General features: G+C 40.5%; 1 protein-coding gene across 1 annotated transcript in view; it reads left to right on the top strand.

Annotated features, from left to right (window-relative positions):
* The first annotated feature begins 8,196 nt into the window (after window positions 1-8,196).
* PPP2R5A (protein phosphatase 2 regulatory subunit B'alpha) overlaps window positions 8,197-20,270 on the top strand; it is a 69,111-nt gene continuing 57,037 nt past the window's right edge. The window contains exon 1 of the mRNA XM_004424892.3: window positions 8,197-9,076. Within this exon, the coding sequence (XP_004424949.1) occupies window positions 8,896-9,076 (181 nt within the window). The 5' untranslated portion in view covers window positions 8,197-8,895. The remainder of the gene's footprint in view (window positions 9,077-20,270) is intronic.

Below are 20,270 nucleotides of genomic sequence, written 5' to 3'. Positions count from 1 at the left end.
TCTTCACTTCTCAAATCTAAAGCCTCTTCCTCTAGAAAGCCTTTCTTGCTCCCTACCCCATAGATTCTGCACTCCTCTTCTGTGCTTACCTCTGTCACAGTATTTATTATATTATCTATGGAGGTTTATGCCTTTTTGGTTTTTTGTTTTGCTTCCCTTTCCAGACTCTCTGAGGGAAAAACCTGTGTTTTTTTCCTTTCTATCCCTAGAACCTAGACCGGAAAATAGCCAACAACAAGCACTGAACGTTTGTGGAGTGAGTGAATGAACGTAGGTTTTCCAGCTTTCTCTGCCATCACTCCTCCAGTCAACATATCTTCTAACCTCCCCTCTACAAGCCTGAACTTCCCCTTCTTCACACCTTCACACCATTCCTCCCTTCACTGACTGGTAGATAGTGATATCAGGTAGTGAGAAAGGGAGGGGAAGAGGAGGTAGACATAAGAAGTTGGACACTTTGAATTTGAGAGACACGCAGTAAGCAGTTGGATAGTGCTCTCCCTTATCTCTTCTCTTTTTCTTTACTTATATAATTATGCCCCATCCTCCAGGTCCAGCTTAAATCCCATCTCCTCCACTTCAACACAAACACCACCTGTGAGCTCCTTGGAATTTATTGTCTTGGTTCTCATCAAATATTGTCCTGAATGAGAAGTGATCTTTTCCTGGACTCATGCCTCATCTCTTCCCCTAGAGCTCATGCTCCCTTAGGGTTGAGACCACAACATTTAGCCATGGGCCTTGCTCATAACAGGCTTAATAAATAGACGTTGATTGTTTGGTTCATAGGGTGACCAACTGTCCTGGTTTGCTCAGGACTGAGGGGCTTCTGGGACACAGAATTTTTAGTACCAGAACCGGGAAAGTCCCTAGCAAACCAAGATGAGTTGGTTACGTTATTGGTTCACCTAAGCAGCTGTGGACATCTGTATGTGCAACTACATGGTGTTTCCTCTGGTGCATATTCCTTGCTTTGTTTCCATAGTTGAACTTTAGTTGATGTGAGCCTTCCCCACTGAAGGTGAGCTCCATGCAGGCAGACTGTCTCATTCACTACTATATTCCAAGCACTTATGATTATAGGAGGTTAATGAATATATTTTTTTGAATGAATAGGAAACATTGAGCACCATTATGTCTCTTGATAATCTCATATTTCTTCTAGGTAACAGGACTACATGGTTTCCACATATGTAAAAATTTTTAAATGCTAGACAAGAACAATGATCTTATGGTAGTGAAAGTCCAATACATTCAATTTAATTTTTTGTGCATATTTTTGTGCTGTGAATAAATAAAGCTTGAATTTCTACTGATTTTTACAGGAGAATAGAGGACCCCAGAGATGCTAGAATACAAAATATTGCTCCTGAACACGACAGGAGTCACCGGGACCAAACTCCTAGAAGGACAGAGAGGAGTGTCACACAGATGAGAGAGACTTTAAGAGAGGATCTCATTTGATCTCTTTCTGCCAGATTCTTTATAAAAATGGCACCTAGCACATAGTAGGTGTTAAATTATGGTCGTGATTATATTTATACACACCCACAGACACACATATTTTTCAGAAAGCTGTATCCTGTGGTATAGAAGTCAAAGCTTAGGATCTGAAAACACTGAAGAACTTCCAGTTCAATAATTCGTGAAAATCCCACAGTATTGCTTGTACTCCTTCTTCAAATCACAGATACCACCTGACGTTGAAGATATAAGGTCAATTTATCAGATTTTCAAATTGATTATTATCTGTAAGTTTGAGCCAAAATAACAAGCCACTAAGAGGGAATACACTGTTGGCAGGTAGCAGCTAGGTATTTTAAGACAGGGACTGCCTCAAAACCTATTAGATGCTTCCTCCAGGTGTACAAAAGAGGAATACCTCTTACAGATTTATATAAAATCCGCATGTGAGTAGAACATTAAGGAACCATATAGTATTTTTGTAATCACTGCTCCTCATAATATTACATAGAGGGCAGTCGTGTTGAATTTAATCTCTGTTTTTTCTTTGCTAATCTACCTCCAGGCCAAATTCTGACACAAGGTGTGGCATCATATACTCTTCTGTTGTAATGGAATTTTTTTTTTTGGTAGCATATTGTGTGAAATAAGTAAACTCATTGACTGAGATGTGGAAATCTTTTTAGTGATAAAGCAATGTGGGTAAGCTAATTTCTTGAATGGCAAGTATTCCTTTTTTTTTTTTTTTTTTTTGGCCTTATCTGTATGAAAACTTTGTTGTGTTTCAAGACTCACTTCAAATATTACTTTTTTTGTTAAATTTTCTCTGACTCTCTCTTCCCAAACCAAATTTGATCTTTCCACTGCACACAACACCATAAGGAACACTTAGGATATAGTCTTTGATCATTTGTTTATGTTGTCCCTCCTCACTAAATTGAAAGGTCCATGCTTTATTTACCTTTTCATTCCTAGTGTCTGGCATATTGCCTGGCACAGAGAAGGCACGTGAAAAACGCTGGCAGGGTTGAATTAAAGAGTGGAGAGTTTGCCAACATCAGGCTTTTAGTTCCACTCTGCAAGGACAAGAGCATATGGCATGAGTAGAGCGCTTTCAAACTCTATCTTGGTTCCTCATCAATACAGGTAAAAGAGTCTGTATGCCAGGCGTTATCGGACATTTATGATTATAGCCCACTTAGATAGGGCAAAAGACCTCACAGCTATGGAAAAGTGAATCAGTGATAATCATAAAGTTTAAGTAAACCAGCATGTTTGGGAGGGATTAATACTCCCTCTGCTGTACCAACAGCCCACATTGAATTCTTTTGAAGTCCTATGTCCTCTTACTCTAAAATAAATCTCCAATCTAACCATCTCTACTGCCACTGACCTAGTCTAAGCTACTGGTTGACCAACCCAATAGCCTGTACAATAGCCCACAACAAACTGATTTAATAATGATAAGCTTAACTAAAAGCAATTTATAATTAAAAAGCAAAAATGGCTGCAGTTGAAAACCATGACTACTGATCTTGCCCCGCTAACAAAAGCCCCTTCCTAAAAATTGCAGGAGTTCCAATCATGTCAGTGTGCACTTGTGCTTGCACAGTGGCCAGAAACACAACATAGAATTAGAATACTTGAAAAAAGTCTAGAAAAGTGCTGAGTTTAGTTTATGAAAACCAAATTTCAATAAGCTTTGACAACTTGCATAGTTAAGTAATTAGTCAGAAGATCTTATTGTACATAGAAACAAAAGTAAAATATGAAAAAAAACGACTTTCCAATTTGGATCGGTTTGAGGCCCATCAGTAGGACCTTCTTGGTGTACCTGGGGTTAGGTACCAACTTGACCAAACCTGTAGTAGTCAGCCTTTAAGGTTCCTTCAACTTTCACATTCTGTTGATGCACAGCATGCATATATAAATATGTGTTACATGAGTGAATTAATGAACAAAACAATGAATGAATGAATGAATATGAATAAACCTGTAAGAACTCTGGAAGGTTCACTGAAGTCTAGAACAGTGGTTTTCAAACTTCTTCAGGTAGTGAAATACCTATAAATCATGTAGCTTCTGGTGGAGCTTCTTAAAATGTGAATTTATTAAATCTCAAGAGAGTAAACAGGGGCCGGCCCCATGGCGTAGAGGTTAAGTGCATGCGCTCCGCTGCTGGCGGCCCGAGTTTGGATCCCGGGCATGCACCGATGCACCGCTTGTCATGCCATGCTGTGGCAGCATCCCATATAAAGTGGAGGAAGATGGGCACAGATGTTAGCCCAGGGCCAGTCTTCCTCAGCAAAAAAAAAAAAAAAAAAAGAGGAGGATTGGCATGGATGTTAGCTCAGGGCTGATCTTCCTCACAAACAAAGAAAAAGAGAGAGAGTAAACATATTATATCTCTAGAAGCACATATAAAAATCTGATAGCACTGGTTGCCTCTGAAGAAGGGAACTGGATGTTGGGAGACAGGGGTAGGAGTGAGACTTTTCCTCTTACCCTTTTACTCCTTTTGAATTTTAAATAATTTCAATGCATTTAAATAAAAAGAAGTGAGGTATTAAAAGTTTTTTGATAAATCAGATACTATCTTGATTTAGATTCCAGTATAGTAAAGTGGTAGTAAGAATCGAACTTTTAAGAAAGACATAAGGAAGAAATTTTATGTTATTTTTATAAATTTGGAAAATACCACTACTATTTGATTCTGCAGATAAAGCAAGCTTGTCTCGTGTTCTATTGGAGCACAGTTTGGGAATCATGGCTCTTAATGAAAGAGAACATTGAGAGCCATAACTGTGCTTGGATATACTTTAGAGAATTTCACAGTGATATGAAAAGAACGCTCTCTCTAATGCACTCTTTAAACTCGTTAAAGGACCATGATTTTGCTATTGTGGATATTGTTGTTTTGCGAATCACTTATTTTCCCCAGCAAGCTAGATATTATGAATAAAAGAATGAGATCAGTAAGCATACCTGTGTTTATGGACGAAGGAAATCAAGTAATGTGAGGATGAACCAATCCAAAGAATTTGCCAGTGATGAAGCCTTTGCCTCTGAATCACTGTTTACCAAGGGGCTTCACACATGGGAAGAGGCAGGAGTTCCATGGCATGGAATCAGACACTCTTCCGGCATCAGGGTACATACAGATTAGTACCGAGATTGCAGTTTCCTGTTAGGTGATTCTTAGTGATCAAATCTCTGTTTAGGACCCAGATACCTTATTTACTCAAGATGGCACACGGAAAATAAATGTTCCATAATTTTCACTTTCCCAAGTGTTTTCTTTCATGTGTCATATTTAAAACTCATGCCAACTCTGTAAAGAAGGCTGTTCACTTATTTTTTTTTTCTGACGTACAAATGTGGAAACTAAGGCTCTGAGAGGATGAGTGACATAACAGGATCATACTATCAACAAGTAATAAAGGCAGGCCTTTTGATTCTTGGGCTATTGCTCTTTCCATCTCTCCCAAAACGTTTGGTGACTTGAATCTGGAATACCACCCGTCTCTCTTTTCAGGTTTTGACTCACTCACTCTTTAAAATTGTGCTTAAAATTCTTTCCCAAGAGGCTGTTTCAGAAAGCCCAGACAATATTGCTCATTGCCAGCCTCCCAACAACTTGTTTCCAGTATCTATTTTGTATCTATTCTATTAAGTATCTAACATCTATCATATTCCTGTATGAATTTTAACTTTATTGGTTTGCTCTCTGCCATTTATTTTCCCTTTTTACCCTATGTTAATTCTCCTTTTGAAATAAATAGTACTACCCTTGACTTCTAGACATTTATAATCTATTTTTAATGACATCTAAATGACTAAAGAATAGTTTATAACTTCACACTTTTGTGTCAATAAGAATGACCGAGGGAGCTTTTTAAATATAGTTTTCTCAGTGCTTTTCCACAGGTTCTGATTCTGTGTGTCTGGGGTTAGGTCTACCTGGGGTCAGGTACCAACTTGACCAAACCTGTACTAGTCAGCCTTTAAGGTTCCTTCAACTTTCATATTGATATATGCATTTTAAATAAGCACCCCAGGGGCCAGCCCGGTGGCGTAGTGCTTAAGTCTGTGCTCTCCGCTTTGGTGGCCCAGGGTTTGCAAGTTTGGATCCCAGGCACGGACCTACGCACCGCTTATCAAGCCATGCTGTGGTGACATCCCACGTATAAAGTAGAGGAAGATGGGCACAGATGTTAGCCGAGGGCCAATCTTCCTCAGCAAAAAGAGGACTGGCAACAGATGTCAGGGCTAATCTTCCTCAGAAAATAATAACAATAATAATAAGCACCCCAGAGGATTCTGATGCAGGCCAGCCAATGACCACATTTTTAGAAACCCTGCTCTTGAGAACTAAAATTTGGATGGTTATGTACTACATATCTGTCCTGCGTTCAGTAGGGGATACAGAGGTGTAAAATAACTGAGTTCTTGCTCTCTTGGTGTTTACAAACTTTCAGGGGAGAAAGAGCATAGTGCCATCTCCAAGGTATGTGATGGCTGGCCCTGCGAGTGATGTTGATAATAAATGCTATAGGAATATAAAGGAGGGAGACATCACTTCTGGCCAGATTATCATGAACGGCTTCATTAAAGATAGGGGTTGAGCTGGGGTTTGAGAAAAAGATAGGTTTCAACAAGATGGGGGAAAAAGCAGATTACTTCAAGATGTTGGAACAGTAAAGACTGAGGGTCAAGGAAGCACAACAACTACTTTTAGGGGATCCGTATGTGGAATGACGTGCCCGACTGAAAAAAGAGTTTGTGTAGGGACGTGGTGGGATTTATGCGTGGAAAGATAGCTAGGAATTAGATTGAGGAGAGCCTTGAATTTGGACTCTATTCTGTAGGTACTGGGTGGTTCTTCAAATAGGCAAACAATATAAAAGTGGAGTTTTTAAAGGCTGATCTGGCAATGAGGTTTTTGAAAGCCCTGAATTATGTTTGGTGGGCCATTGTGCAGACCCTGAAGAAGGCCTGGTCTGAATGTTTGTGAAGGTAGATTCAACATAGTCTGGAGCTTGACTGGATAAGAAAGAGAAAGGTGTCAAAGATGCTGCTAAGGTTTGAACCTCTTTGTCCTGGACGATTGTGTACAATTTCACCACTCAGTGCGTCTGAGGAAGGAAATGTTTTAAGGTAGTAAGTTTGCCTCTGGATATAGAATCCAACTTCCTACCCAAAGCTGAAATCTTCTGTACATATGCATCAGGTCATTTTGCTTAAATGGTAGTTTAAGCTGCCTTATATGGCAGCTATTTTTATTATGTTGAAAGGAATAGGTGTGGAGCTCGAGGGTGAGGAATGGAGATTTGGGTCCACTAGCGCAAAACTACTAAGTCAAAAGAGAGACAGACTGTTCAGCTCACTTATTTTTTTTTCTAGGCTTAAATTTAGGCTTAATAATTTTTACACTGCTTCTACTCTGCAAGTGTTTATCTATTTTTATGTAAATGACAAATCAATTTCTGAATTTTGTCTAGTACTTTCTATACTTTGAGTAGTGAGGGTCTTACAATAGGGGGGAGAGAGAACACTTGGTTCCCTTTGCATACTTCTCATACACACATCAGCTCACTTATTTTTATTAGGCATCATTATACATAAAGCACTACACAAAGAACTAAGATGACCAGTCCTCGTCCTTAAGAAGTTTAAAACCTAGACGGAATCTCAAAGGAAGGGATCCCAATAAGAGTAAATGACAAACTCGCAAATACACAAACCACTGATCAGCGAATTTGTACTCGTTCTGTTGGAGTAGTTGAAGGCCCTCAGTTGAAAAAGGGTGAAAATCAGTGGGATACTAAGTTGGGCACGAGAAACCTCTTCTTGAAGGGTGTGGATTTGGAGAACTCTTTTAAATAGTCGACGCTAGACTGTCCAAACCAGGCGCAAGAACAATTTTCGGGAACCGCGGTACCTGAACCACTCGAGACCTACAAATTTATTCTGCTATTACCAGTTACGCGGCTGAGGGCCTGTGAGGCTCCAAGGCCCGCCCAGGAGTCCAGTACCTCTCTCCGATTGGACGAGCTCACTTCCTCACCTTCTCTGGGGCTCCTTCGCCCGTCAATCCGCTGCTTGTTCCCCCACCTGACCTTTGCTCCGCCCCTTTTCAGTGACGTTACACCTGGCGCTCTTTCCCGCTCCAACCCTCACTATCGCTTCGGTTCCTCATTGGCCAGCAGAGAGGAGAGGGAAGGGAAGGGGCTTTCTATTTTGCTCTCTAAACTAGCCCTCTCCACTTTTCTTGTCTTCTCATAGGCTGTTTGGAGAGCAATTATAGCCTGGAGCGCTCGGGCAGGCGTGTAAAAGTACTTGGTGATGGAGAGGCACTTCACCTTCCTCCCAAGAAAATTCAGGGCGCTGTTGTGACGCGAGCGGCGCGCCGCTCGTCGTATTCACTTCCGATTGGCTGTGGCCGAAGTCCGTCACACAACCACGCCTCATTCCTCTGCCTGTCCCCCCAGCTTGATTGACTTTCCAGAAGGCCACGCCTCACTCCGTTTCTGCCGCTTAGCCCTGCGATTGGCTGAGGGAGCTGGCATGCTTTCCCACCCCCTACTCCCTCCCGAGCATCTGAGAGGCTGGCTGGACCCCGCGGAAGTTGTCAGTCAATCTCCTCCCTCCCCACTCCCTGCGAGGCCCCGCCCCTGAGCCGCGCGCCCTGGCGCGCGCGCGCCCACGCACACACACTCCCCCCTTGCCTGTACCCGCCAGCATTTCAAGTTGTAGCGGTGGCTCGCCGGGGGTTCTCCGTGGGCGGCGGAGAAGCGCGTGGGGGAGGGGGTCCGGACGGCTTCGCGCCGTGAGAAGCGACTGTGTGCGTGCCCAGGGTCGGGGCGGCGGGTGCCCGCCCCGGGGGATGAGGGGCCGGCGCTGACAGGGAAGAGCGGGCACCGCGGCGGTGGCGGCGGCTCGGAGGGGACCCGCGATGGCTGCGCCTCGGGAGGAGGTTCGAGGCAGGGCAGGCTGCGCTGGCAGCGCCCAGTGAGGTGCCGGCCGGCCGGCCGGCTGGCGACCTGGGCTGAAGAGACGAGAGGCGCGCTCGGCGCCCGCAGCCCCGCGCCCTTGCCTCAGTTGTCTAAACTTCAAGCTCCCTTCCACCCGCCCTCCGCGCCCGGAGTCAACAACTTCTTCACCCCCCTCCGCCCCCGCCCTTGCCTCCGTCAGCCCCGGGAGCTCGCCGCGCGGCGGGGACCAGGAACCTCCGGCACTGCGATGTGGCCGTGAGGCGTCGGCGAGCGGCTAGGAGAAGCTCGGCGGCGCCCGGGAGCGGGAGGGCGGTGTGGCCGGGGGGACGGGGCGGCGGGGCGCGAGCTCTCCGCGCCTCTCCCCCGCCTCCTCCTCCTGCCGCTGCCCGTTCCGCGCAAGCAGCAGCCGGAGCTGCCAAGCGCCAGGGCCGCGGAGATGTCGTCGTCGTCGCCGCCGGCGGCGGCTGCCAGCGCCGCCATCTCGGCCTCGGAGAAAGTGGACGGCTTCACCCGGAAATCGGTGCGCAAGGCGCAGAGGCAGAAGCGCTCGCAGGGCTCGTCGCAGTTCCGCAGCCAGGGCAGCCAGGCAGAGCTGCACCCCTTGCCCCAGCTCAAAGGTAACCTCCGAGCGCGCAGCCCCGGGAGGGAGCGCACGGGCTCGCCGCCGCGCCGGCAGGGCCATTTCCTTCTGGGGTTTCCTTCTGCCCAGCTGGGGCTCGAGGTGTGAGTCGCGTTCTCCGCGAAGCCTTGGCGACCCCGCCTTTGATTCAGACAGATCTGGTGTTAAGAGTCCTGCTTCTTTTTCCTCTCCCCGATTCACCTTAACTCTTCCCATCTTGGAGGAGGCCAGCACCCCTCCACACCTGCGCGCTCGCGTACCTGCCCTTGAGCTTGGAACTCTCCTGCGTCCCGCGAGGTAGTTCTTCCCTCTTCCCCAAGGCTTGCCCTTCCCCATCTTGCTTTAACAAGCGGTCTTACCTCCCGACCCTCACTTTCCCGAGACCCACCTCTTGTCGGCCACTCTTCCCTAGTCCTTTACTTTTCCAGTTATAAAGCGTCTGCGCTCTGTCCTCAACCCCCCTTCCCATTGATTGTTCCTAAGAGTCACGCAGATCAGGAATCTTAATTCCTTAATTATGAGTTACTGGACCTTTAGATTTATTTATAAAGAAAAAGCCTAAAGACCTGACATTGTAATATCTTATTTACTGGGTGGGTCGTCAGGTTTAAATGTTATCCTGTCGCTTAAAGAATACAAAGACTTAAAATACTTTATTGTCTGAGAAGATATACACGGTAAATTTGGAGAAGTATAAAGGAGTAGATGTTGTTGCTTTGCAATGGAATGGGAACTTGGTTCGCCAAGTGGTGATTCCAGGGACTTTGTAGGTTTGTACAGTAATTCACATTGGTATCCGTGCCCAGTGCCTTGCAGGAGAACTTGGCACTCCATTTGGCTCGCTTACTTTTCCCACTAGGTTTAGGGGATTTTTAACAAATTGTTTCCTGGTGTTCTAGTTTATGCTTTGTTAATTACTACCTTTTGATTTTGTAATTTTAATGTCATCGTTTTTTATGGGATAGAAATCATCATGGAACAAGATGATAATGTTCCTAGACATTTAAAACAATCTTTTAACAAAAGAAACCTGATAGAGATCTAGATCATTTGCTTTGCAAGGCCAAGAAATTAGAAGTTCATACTAAAATAGGTGAGTGTTCAGCAGATTTTTCAATCTATTTCATCCACTTCAGGGCCAGTCTGGTTCTGATTTGTCTTTGGGCCTGAGAATCCAGCCTTAGTTTGGCTAGGACTCTAAAGAACACCCCAGATCAAATCACAATTGACCTCCAATAGCTCTGGAACCCCATTCAGACCCTACACTGCCCTGCCTCTTGGGGTATGTCTAAATCAGGGACATCCTACAGCCAGGCTCAAACTGGCTTTTGAAAGAAGGTTTTATTTAAAATATGTGTATCTTGTGTTATTTGCATTTATCACTGGCTCTTTAGTATACAAAAATTGTTAAAATTACGTATCGTAGTCAGTGGTAAACCACAATGGTAGGCATTGCCAACACTTTAATTCTTGAGTGATGTCATAGCCATCAAAGAATATCGTTTTACCAGTTAGGACATTGAATTACTATTCATGGATTTTAAGTTTTAAACTTAATAAAACATCATAGTTGTTTTTATATTATTGATTTTCTTCATTAAATTGTTGAATTATTTTTAAAGTTTGAAGGTTTGTTGCTAGTGTTTTTCTTTGGTATTTAATTTGCTTTTTAGTAAGGTATTGTGGTTCCTTAGTCTTGTCCTTATTAATATAGTATTTCCTTTTATTTAATAAACATAATTGAATATTGAACATGGTTGGTTCAAGCCAGGAGATGCAGCTTTAATACATTTTGTTCTTAAAAGCCTGGCCAAAATATGCAGTTAGTAATCATTTAAGTTATATGGTGTACAGTTCAACAAGTTGAAGGTGCCATTGAATGTTTTATTTATAGCATTTGGTCACTAGTAGAGAAAAAAATAAATTGGAATTTTAGATTAATTCTATATACTTTGCATGAAAATATAGTATTCTTTATAAGGAAAGTTATGTATTCAAGATAAATTTATGCAAATTTAATTGAAGATATAAGACCCTTACTTGGATTACCCACTAATAGGAAAAACTGCTTTTACTCCAGATGCCAAAATGCTTGAAAATTTATTTATTTTTTTTGCAATTCAGTTGCTTCACTTGGTACTTTAGCGGTATACTTGATACTACAGCATTGTGTGCTTTTTCTTTCAGTAGTAGTTTTTTCCATTTGTGGCCTTAACAAAAACCAATGGAAAGCCCTTTAGTATGTATATGAAAGAGAATTTTTCTTCTTGCTCTGAAATATAATCTTACTGTGGAGTGATTCAGATATCTCTGAGCATCCAAGATCTTTCAATTGTTTATACCCAACCTGCTTATGTTACACTTTTCCATGTGGATCTAAACTGGAAAGGTGCCAGCTATTTTCCTCAAAGCATGGGTAAGGATTGACAAAATAATCCAGCTTTTTCCTCTATAAGAAGTTTATTTCTGCAAAATCATTTAGTAAGTGGGTTGCAAGATTTTAATTCAGAGTAATTTCTCTGTTTTGTTATAGAAAGTGTTTAATAAACAAGCCTTAAGAGGGTACTTTTTTTTTTTTTTTTGAGATTATAATTAAGAGATTTATTGGAAGGAACTGCTTATGCGATTGGGGGTCTGGCTAGCCAAGCCCCTAGATCCCCCCAAAATCCATATGGCAGGCCATCAGGAGGTGCAGGCTGGAATTCTCAGGCGCTGGATGAAGCTACGTCCCAAGAAGAATTTCTTCTTTTTTTTTTTTTTTTAATTTTTTGTTTATTGCAGTAACATTGGTTTATAACATTGTAAAAATTTCAGGTGTACATCATTGTACTTCTATTTCTGCATGGACTACATAATGTTCACCACCAAAATACTAATTACAACCCATCACCACACACATGTGCCGAATTATCCCTTTCACCCTCCTCCCTCCCCCTTTCCCCTCTGGTAACCACCAATCCACTCTCTGTCCCTATGTGTTTGTTTATTGTTGTTATTATCTACTACTTAATGAAGGAAATCATACGGTATTTGACCTTCTCAAGAGGGTACTTTTTAAATGAGAAACTGTTATGTGGGTCCTGAAAATTAAACTACCTTACATTGTACAGCTTAAAAAATTTTTTTTCAAAACACTTTTAAAATTTATGTTAATTCTGTAAGCTCCTCTGAGAACTAGGTACTAGAAAATAAAAGTAGGAGCGTCTTATCAATCATTTTTTCTGTATTTAAATTTACATAAGTATAGGACTTAATTTTTCTACCTTAAACTTTTCCTGTGGTAACCAACAGTTAGGAAACTTAACTTCTAAAAAGTCTGTTATTCAAAGTAGGAAGTTTTTCAGTCTGTTTAACCTATTTTGTTTAAGTCTCTGGAAGGATTGGTTTGGTAAAGTAGTAGATGTCTTACATTTATGTAACGTTTAGTGTTTACAAAGTATTTTGCACTTTATTTTTTAATTATAAAAACAGTATTGCTCATAACAAGTAAAACAGTCCAAAGATGTGTAGCTCCTAATCCCTGATATCCCTTGCTATTGGCACATCTGCTAAGATAATGCTGTTGTGTGACAATCCACAGCTCAATGTATTTATACAGACGTTATATTTCATTGGGTCATCCTAGCAACTCTGTGCAAGACCAGTATTGTTTCCATTTTATTAATGAGAAAGTTCATGCTTAAATGCTTAGTTTCAGGCCTGTGATTATTTATCTGGATGATGTTGCAACTGACACTGGTACGCAGGTCAAATGATTTCAGTATTTTTGCTGTTAAACTACCTTACGAAAATTGAAGCAGTATGATAGGAAGAGTTGGGTCATTGGGGTCAGTCCTGAGTCAAAGGTAAATTTTTAATCTTTCTGAGTTGTTTTCCTTATCTGTAAAATGGGGATAATACCTTCTATCTCCCCAGGATTGTGAGGATTAAGTGAAATAATGTAATTAAAGTGCCTAAAAATAGGCAAAGAATGTTAGCTGCCATTCTCTTTGACATTTGAAAATCCAGATTAAAAATATTTTTTAAATGAAGGATACACATAAATAGTAAACTTTCCTAGTGTACTTCAAGTATGATTTCATTTATAATCAGTTTTCAGATATGATTTATGCGAAGTGAGGTGAAGCTGTAACATTTTTCAGCATAAGTTTGAAAGTGGAAATAGGGTAGAGTCAGACTCTTTAAAATATTGAAAAACTGTAGTTAGAAGTTTTTTTACCAAGCAAAGAAATTGAATTCATCAGTAGAATTGTATAGATGTGCATTTCTCATAGGAGACACCAGTAAATAGCAAAGAACAGAATAAAACTGGTTTTGAGGTTCAAGTCCCTGTGAGATGAGGTAAAGAACTTCCCAAGTATCTCAGATTCTTTGTTGATATATTCTTAGAAACTGGGTCCCACTGGAGATATCAAGGCCAGTAACAGTGGTGCTGATTTGAAGTGCCTTGCTTACTTTTAGGGAAAAAAAATTTGTTTTCTTTCCTTGAGGTATGTGGTCTTTTAGGGTAACTGGAGCAGGAACACTGACATGATCTGAAGTTTCATAACTATCTTTTTTGTCAGAGGAGAACACTACTCATTCAACTTTTAAGGTTTATAGATGTTCTCAAAGTTAATAGCATTTCATCTAAACCCCAAACCCCATTTTGTAATTGGGATGGCACTCAAGGAGAGTGGAAATTCATCTGAAAATGTTAATAAAAATGTTTGTTTACAAAGGGAAATGACATTTTAGTCATTTTAGGGCAATTTTCTGGAATTAATGTCATATTTCTTTTGGAAGACTTATTTTTTTAATTTTTAAAAACTTTTTCAGGGTATACTTCTTAGAGAAATTGATAAATATAGTGTCCATTGCTGGCCTTCACGTGAAGGAAAAACTTTTCTATTTAAGTCTAATTTAACATCTTCAGAATTCCTATTTAGGGTCAAATTTCTTTTCCCCTCAATTTTATTACCTCCTCTGATTCTTGATTGAATTTTGGATTATTTTATGAAGTGTTTAAATGAATAAAGTGATAATCCAGTAAAATGTATTTAGTAAAATACTGTGATCATTGGGATAGAGCACCATCCTGTGAATAGTAGACTTGAGTTGTCCTCTTGCATCATTGATGATTCACAATTGCTTTGGGCTAGTTGTTTAACCACTTTGAACTTCAGTTTAATCATTTTTACTTGTAAGAATAACATTTTCCCTTGATAAAAATCACAAAGATGAATTAGTCTTTAATGAGTTATTCTCCCTCTTTGTTTGACCAAGACAGATTTATCAACAAAAATAATACATTTGAGAAATAGATTTTTGTGCTTTATTTATTTATTTATTTATTTATTTTTGAGGAAGATTAGCCCTGAGCTGACATCTGTTGCCAATCTTCCTCCTTTTTTCCTTTTTTTTCCCTCCCCAAAGCCCCAGTAGATCATAGTTGTACATCCTTCTAGTTGCTCTATGTGGGGCTCTGCCTCAGCATGGCTTGAAGCGAAGCATGCAGACTTAACTGCTCTGCCACTGGGCTGGCCCCATATTTTTTGAGTCTAACTTTTTAAATTGTAAAAAGCTGGGGATAGAGACTAGCTTATTTTTATGTGTTTTAACACTTTGGTTCTCAAACCTGACTGTGCTTGGAGAGCTTTAAAAAAGTCAGTGTCTGGGTCCCACCCTCAAGAGATTCTAAATTAATTGGTCTAAGGTAGGATCCAGGCATTCGCATTTTTAAAAGCTTCCGGGGTGCTTCTAATGTGCAGCCAGGGTTGGAATCACTAATTTAGCATTATCTGTCTATTGATTTAATTCATTAATTGAGACTTTGTCCCTTTCCCTCTGATACTCAGGGCTCATTACCCAGCCTATTAACATTTCCTGCCCTCGCTTAACCTCCTGCTATTTACTTTTCACTCTCTTAACTTTGCTGCCCCCTATGGCTACTCAGCTGTTTTCCTGAAGGGGATAGTGCTGTTAGATTCTGGAGTTTTGGGTATGATGAGATAATTCTATATCTATTGAATTTTGCTGTAGTTATCGTAATTAAAACTCAATTATTGATACTAGGTGGTCAATTTTTCTTTGTGATTTTTGGAGCTGTGGCTGAGCTGTCAAGTAAAAGTGAGAACATACGATAGAGGTGTACCTAGTTTTAATCCCATCATTCAGGGCAACATGATGATTCTAACAACTTGGGAGTGTAAAACATACTTGTTATACGCTCAAAGCGTTGTTCTGCTTCTTGAAGATTTAGAACTAATATTACTACTGTATATGTTGAATATTAGGTATTAAACAAATGAACTATTCTTGAATTTAACTGTGCTTTTGGTCATGCATTATATTTATTTGGCATCAAGAAGTGTTGTTCTCCAGTGTCTGTACTTCTATCATCTTAATCTTGACCGCAGGTTTTTATGGAAGGTAGGGCAGCGAGGACCTGGAGCCACTTATATTACAAATCCTTGTTTTGTCTTTGGCCTTTCTGCTAACCAGTTTGAATAATACTTGTATCTGTTGATTTGTTGTTTTGAGTCAGCGCCTTTCAGTTGTTATGTAGTGATATTCTCTCTCCAGAATGAGATGGTAACATTTTTGTGAAAGCAGAAGTCATCTGTGTTTTCATATCCCATTATGGTACCAAACACTGTATTCTGTGAGTAATAAATGTGGACATGTAGATAGCAGCGCTGTTTTGATGAAGAAATTACCTATTGGTTGTCTTCTGGCCCTCTTCCCTTTATACTGCACCACCCGCCCCCTCAGTTATTATTGGTTGTGCTTCTTTCAGTGATGTTAGATGCTGTCTACCAGCAGATTGGTTCTCTTCTGTTTTGTTTGGTTTTTTGTTTTAATATATTTGTGCCTAAATCTGGTTCAAGGTTTTAAAGTAAATAAATTCTGGGTTTTTAACACCATGATAGTAAATAGTAAATGTAGGTTTAAAACAAGGATTGTTTGCTCTTGTATTTTTGAGCTTTGTAAATGACTGGTGTAAGTGACATGTAACATTATTGATAGATATCTTGCTAAGAAAGGTATTGTGTAAGGTTTGTGTGGACAGGTAATACTGGTTGACTCCCAGATATGAACATGGGTATATAAACATTAAATGAACTGAAATAATTAGTTTGCAGTAATTTCTAAATTTGAGGCTCAATCTTTATTTATAAGGATGTCCTTGAAGGAGATGAAAGGAATAGATTTTAAATATATAATTACTTTTAGTGCATTATCATGTAACAAGGTACCTAAATGCTTTGCTGAAAGTTTTACATGACAGGCTAGGTTTATGCAAAATAAACTCTACTTGTCTGAGCACGATATTGACTAATAAGCAGTTCCAAACCTACTTTTTATGTATATCTTTTTGAACTCTTGCCTGAAAGAATTTGTTTATTTGGGCTGTTTGAGTGAGTAATGGTGAATTTTAGAAATCTTGCAATTTTGATCAGATTTCCTAAAGAAATCTATTATGATTTTTTTTGGAGGTGGGGTTAGTTTGCTGAATGTGATAGGCTCACGTGATAAAATTCAGAGAACCTATTTCTAACTTGGGTACTGAAGGCAAGGGATTTCTTGGGAACACACTCCTCCTGCTGGAATGGTGATGCTAATTGCACGTGCTCTACCCTTACTGTGATGTTATATCTGGTTGAGCCTTCTTCCCAGTGCTGAATTGGGACCACAGAAGTCATTCTACTTTAGCTTCCATTGAGAATCGGTTAATTTCACTCTTGTTCTAAGTAAATCGCTGTCTTGTCATTTCCTCAGAGAAGCTTTCTTTAAGGTAGGGAGGAAAGTAGGAGGTTTTTAAGCTCTTAGATACTCTCTCAGGTTTTGCTTAGTTAATGAATAAACTGTATAGACAATAGCTAAAAAGATGTTAAATGTCTGAAACAAGAATTTTTTTGAAGGAAGATCAGCCCTGAGCTAACATCTGATGCCAATCCTCCTTTTTTTGCTGAGGAAGACTGGCCCTGGGCTAACATCCTTGCCCATCTTCCTCTACTTTATGTGGGACTCCGCCACAGCATGGCTTGACAAGCGGTGCGTCCATGCGCACCGTGCGCACCTGGGATACGAACCTGCAAACCCTCAGGCAGCGGAAGTGGAGCGCATGCACTTAACCACTATGCCACTGGGCCGGTCCCTAAAACAAGAATTTTTTAATGACTAGACTTAGAACTTGTAGTTCAGGCGTATCATATCTTAAACATAGCTTAAAAAATTGCACATTTTCACTGTTTAATTGGTTTTGCCTTTGTTTCCCACTCATTGGTAAAGGATATTCTAGAATTATAGCTATTGTCAGAAGTTGATGATTATTTGAACTCATTGTTAATCCCATGCCTTTAAATTGATAAAGTGAAAAAGATGAGACAGTTTTTGTTGTAAACTCTGAATTTTGATTTAGCAAAACTGTTTTTTTTTAACATAATTTTTCAGACAGACTTTTCTAAAGATAAATATCTGTTGAAGTCTTAAGTAAAATAAGATATAACGTCTGTAGGAATATGTATCTGCTTTTTTTTTTTTTTTTAAACTTGCACTACCATTCTTCATTTAATTGGCCAGAGGAAAAAGATTTTGTTTGAAACTAGATACATACTTTGCTTTCAAAATCTAGTACAGAAATATTTTCCTCTCATTGGTGTCCATAGTGCTTAAAATTTAGGTGAACCATTGTAGAGATTAAAACTTTACTTAGTAAAGTGAATAAAATGATGAATGCCTTTTCTTTTCAAACTAAATGTCTTTAGGAGCTTGTAGTTTGGGGGAATACAGACATGTAAGCAAGCAATTTCAATGAGTGTGTTAAGAGTAAGCAGTAAGAGGCTAGGAGAGTATGTGAGGGACCCCACCCAGTTTTGGTACATGAGGAGAGAGATCAGGGAAAGCTTCCTGCAGAAAGTGACAGGTAAACTGAGCCCTAAAAGGCCAGAGGTGTTAGGCCAAGACAGATGGGGTCTAAGAGGTCTACCTAAAGGATAATATGTGTGGCCCCAGAGGTGAGTGAGCATAGCATATTTTGGAAACTGTCAGCAGTCTATGTGGCTGTGATAAAGAATATTATAATAGGGAACTTGGTAGAGAAGAGACTGGAGCAACATTTAGGGTCTAGGTCATAGTCTTGATGCCATGTACTGCGTTTATTCCTGACAGTAGTGTGAATTGTATTGGGAGATGGGAGAGAGGAACGCTACTTAGGATGCTGGCATAGTGATCCAGACAAGAGATGAAGGTGGCCCTTTCTAAGTGGGGATGGGGTGGTATCACAGGCAGGACTTGGTGAGAAGGAAGAATCAATGATGATACATTTCTAACTTGGGCACCTAGAGGTACGATAGCAATTTACTGAAAGAGAAAAGGAGGGGAAGGTCATATTTGAGAGAAGATAGTGGTTCTTTGTTGGACGGGTAGAAGTGCCTGTGGGAAATCGAAGTGAAGCTGTCTAGTAGGAAGTTAGATATTTGGGTCTAGAGCTAAGTAAAAAGACCTGTGCTAGAGATAACAATTTGGGAGTCTTTAGATTAAAGGTGTCATTTGAAGCAATGCAGGTAGAAGCAATTGCCCACTATAAATGTACGGAATGAGAAGAGGCCAAGGAATACCATCTTTAGATGATGATCAGAGGAAAAGGAGTAACCGTAAGGCAAGAGAGACTGCTTGAGTGGAGGCAAAGGAAGACAAGAGAGAGTAGAGAAGGCAGTCAGGGCAAGATAATCTTTTTAAAAATGGGGGTATGGGGTAACTGTGAAAAGAGCTGTTGACAAGTCAAATAAATAAGAAATGAAAAGTTTCCATGGGTTTGGTAGTTTTTAGGCAACACTGGTGACTTGGGAGGTGTTTCAGAGAATTGATAGACTTGAAATTTCTGTAAGGTGAGGAGTGAATGAAATTGTGAAAGCCAAGTCAGTAGGTAGGGACATCTCTTTCAGAAAGCTTGACAGTTAAAAAAAGCATGTCATTGGGCTGGCCCCGTGGCTTAGCGGTTAAGTGCGCGCCCTCCGCTACTGGCGGCCCGGGTTCGGACCCCGGGCGCGCACCGACGCACCACTTCTCCGGCCATGCTGAGGCCACGTCCCACATACAGCAACTAGCAGGATGTGCAACTATGACATACAACTATCCACTGGGGCTTTAGGGGAAAAAAAAAAGGAGGAGGATTGGCAATAGATGTTAGCTCAGAGCCAGTCTTCCTCAGCAAAAAGAGGAGGATTAGCGTGGATGTTAGCTCAGGGCTGATCTTCCTCACACACACACAAAAAAAAGCATGTCACTTTAGCTGCTGGATGGAGAATGGATTGTAGGAGAACTAGATTTTTAGAAGGATGACAAGTTAGGAGGTTATTTTAATAGGCTAGGTGAGACATGATATGTCTTGGGCTAGGGTGGTAGCAGTAGAGATGGAGAGAAAGAGATGTATTTGAGATAGCTTAGATAGGACTTGTTAATGAATTGTTTGGGGGGAAATGGAGAAGGAAAGGTAGGAGTCAAGGATGACTCCCCGATGTTTTAGCTTGGAATACTGGGTGGCTAGGTCTACCACCACTGAGAGGGAACACATTAGAGAAGGAACCAGATATAGAGGAAAAATCCAGAGTTGTATTTTGGAAATTTTAAATTTGAGAAGTCTTTTGGAAACCCAGATATAAATATCAAATAGACTTTTAGATGTGTGAATCACAGAGTGCCCATTGGGTGATTTCTATGACTTTTAAACATTGATTACAAGATTTCCAAGTTTGTTTATTAGAAAATGTCCATAGTTTGGGATGCTGGCCACTTGATCTTCTGGCCAAATTGAGCTTATCTATTCCCTATTTAATGGAATGGGTATGTACACTGGATGGGATGTGTGTGAGGGAGATCACAAAATATGTTGAGATAAGTGCATGAGTAAGGTTAGAGTTACTTAGTTGGCAGTTTTCTGCCTTTAGACTCTAAGTTAAGTGCTCCAAGACCTGAGATCCATATCTTCGTCCACAGCATTTAGGTAGCCAGTGCTTGATTTTAATAGTTATTGAATGAAATAACGAAGCAAAAACTATTAAATTGATTTAAAGAAAAACACCATTTTATGTCATGCAGTAATTCACAATTTTATGACTTATAACTGAGCAATGTTTACATACAGCCCTAAACTTAGCATTTTGTTCATGGGGAAACCAAAACAGGTAGGTTATATTTTTGTGCAAGTC

The sequence above is a fragment of the Ceratotherium simum genome, chromosome 2, assembly GCF_057802395.1.
Source record: "Ceratotherium simum simum isolate JZ-2026a chromosome 2, ASM5780239v1, whole genome shotgun sequence".
NCBI lineage: Eukaryota > Metazoa > Chordata > Mammalia > Perissodactyla > Rhinocerotidae > Ceratotherium > Ceratotherium simum.
This window is presented reverse-complemented; position numbering and strand designations above follow the sequence as displayed.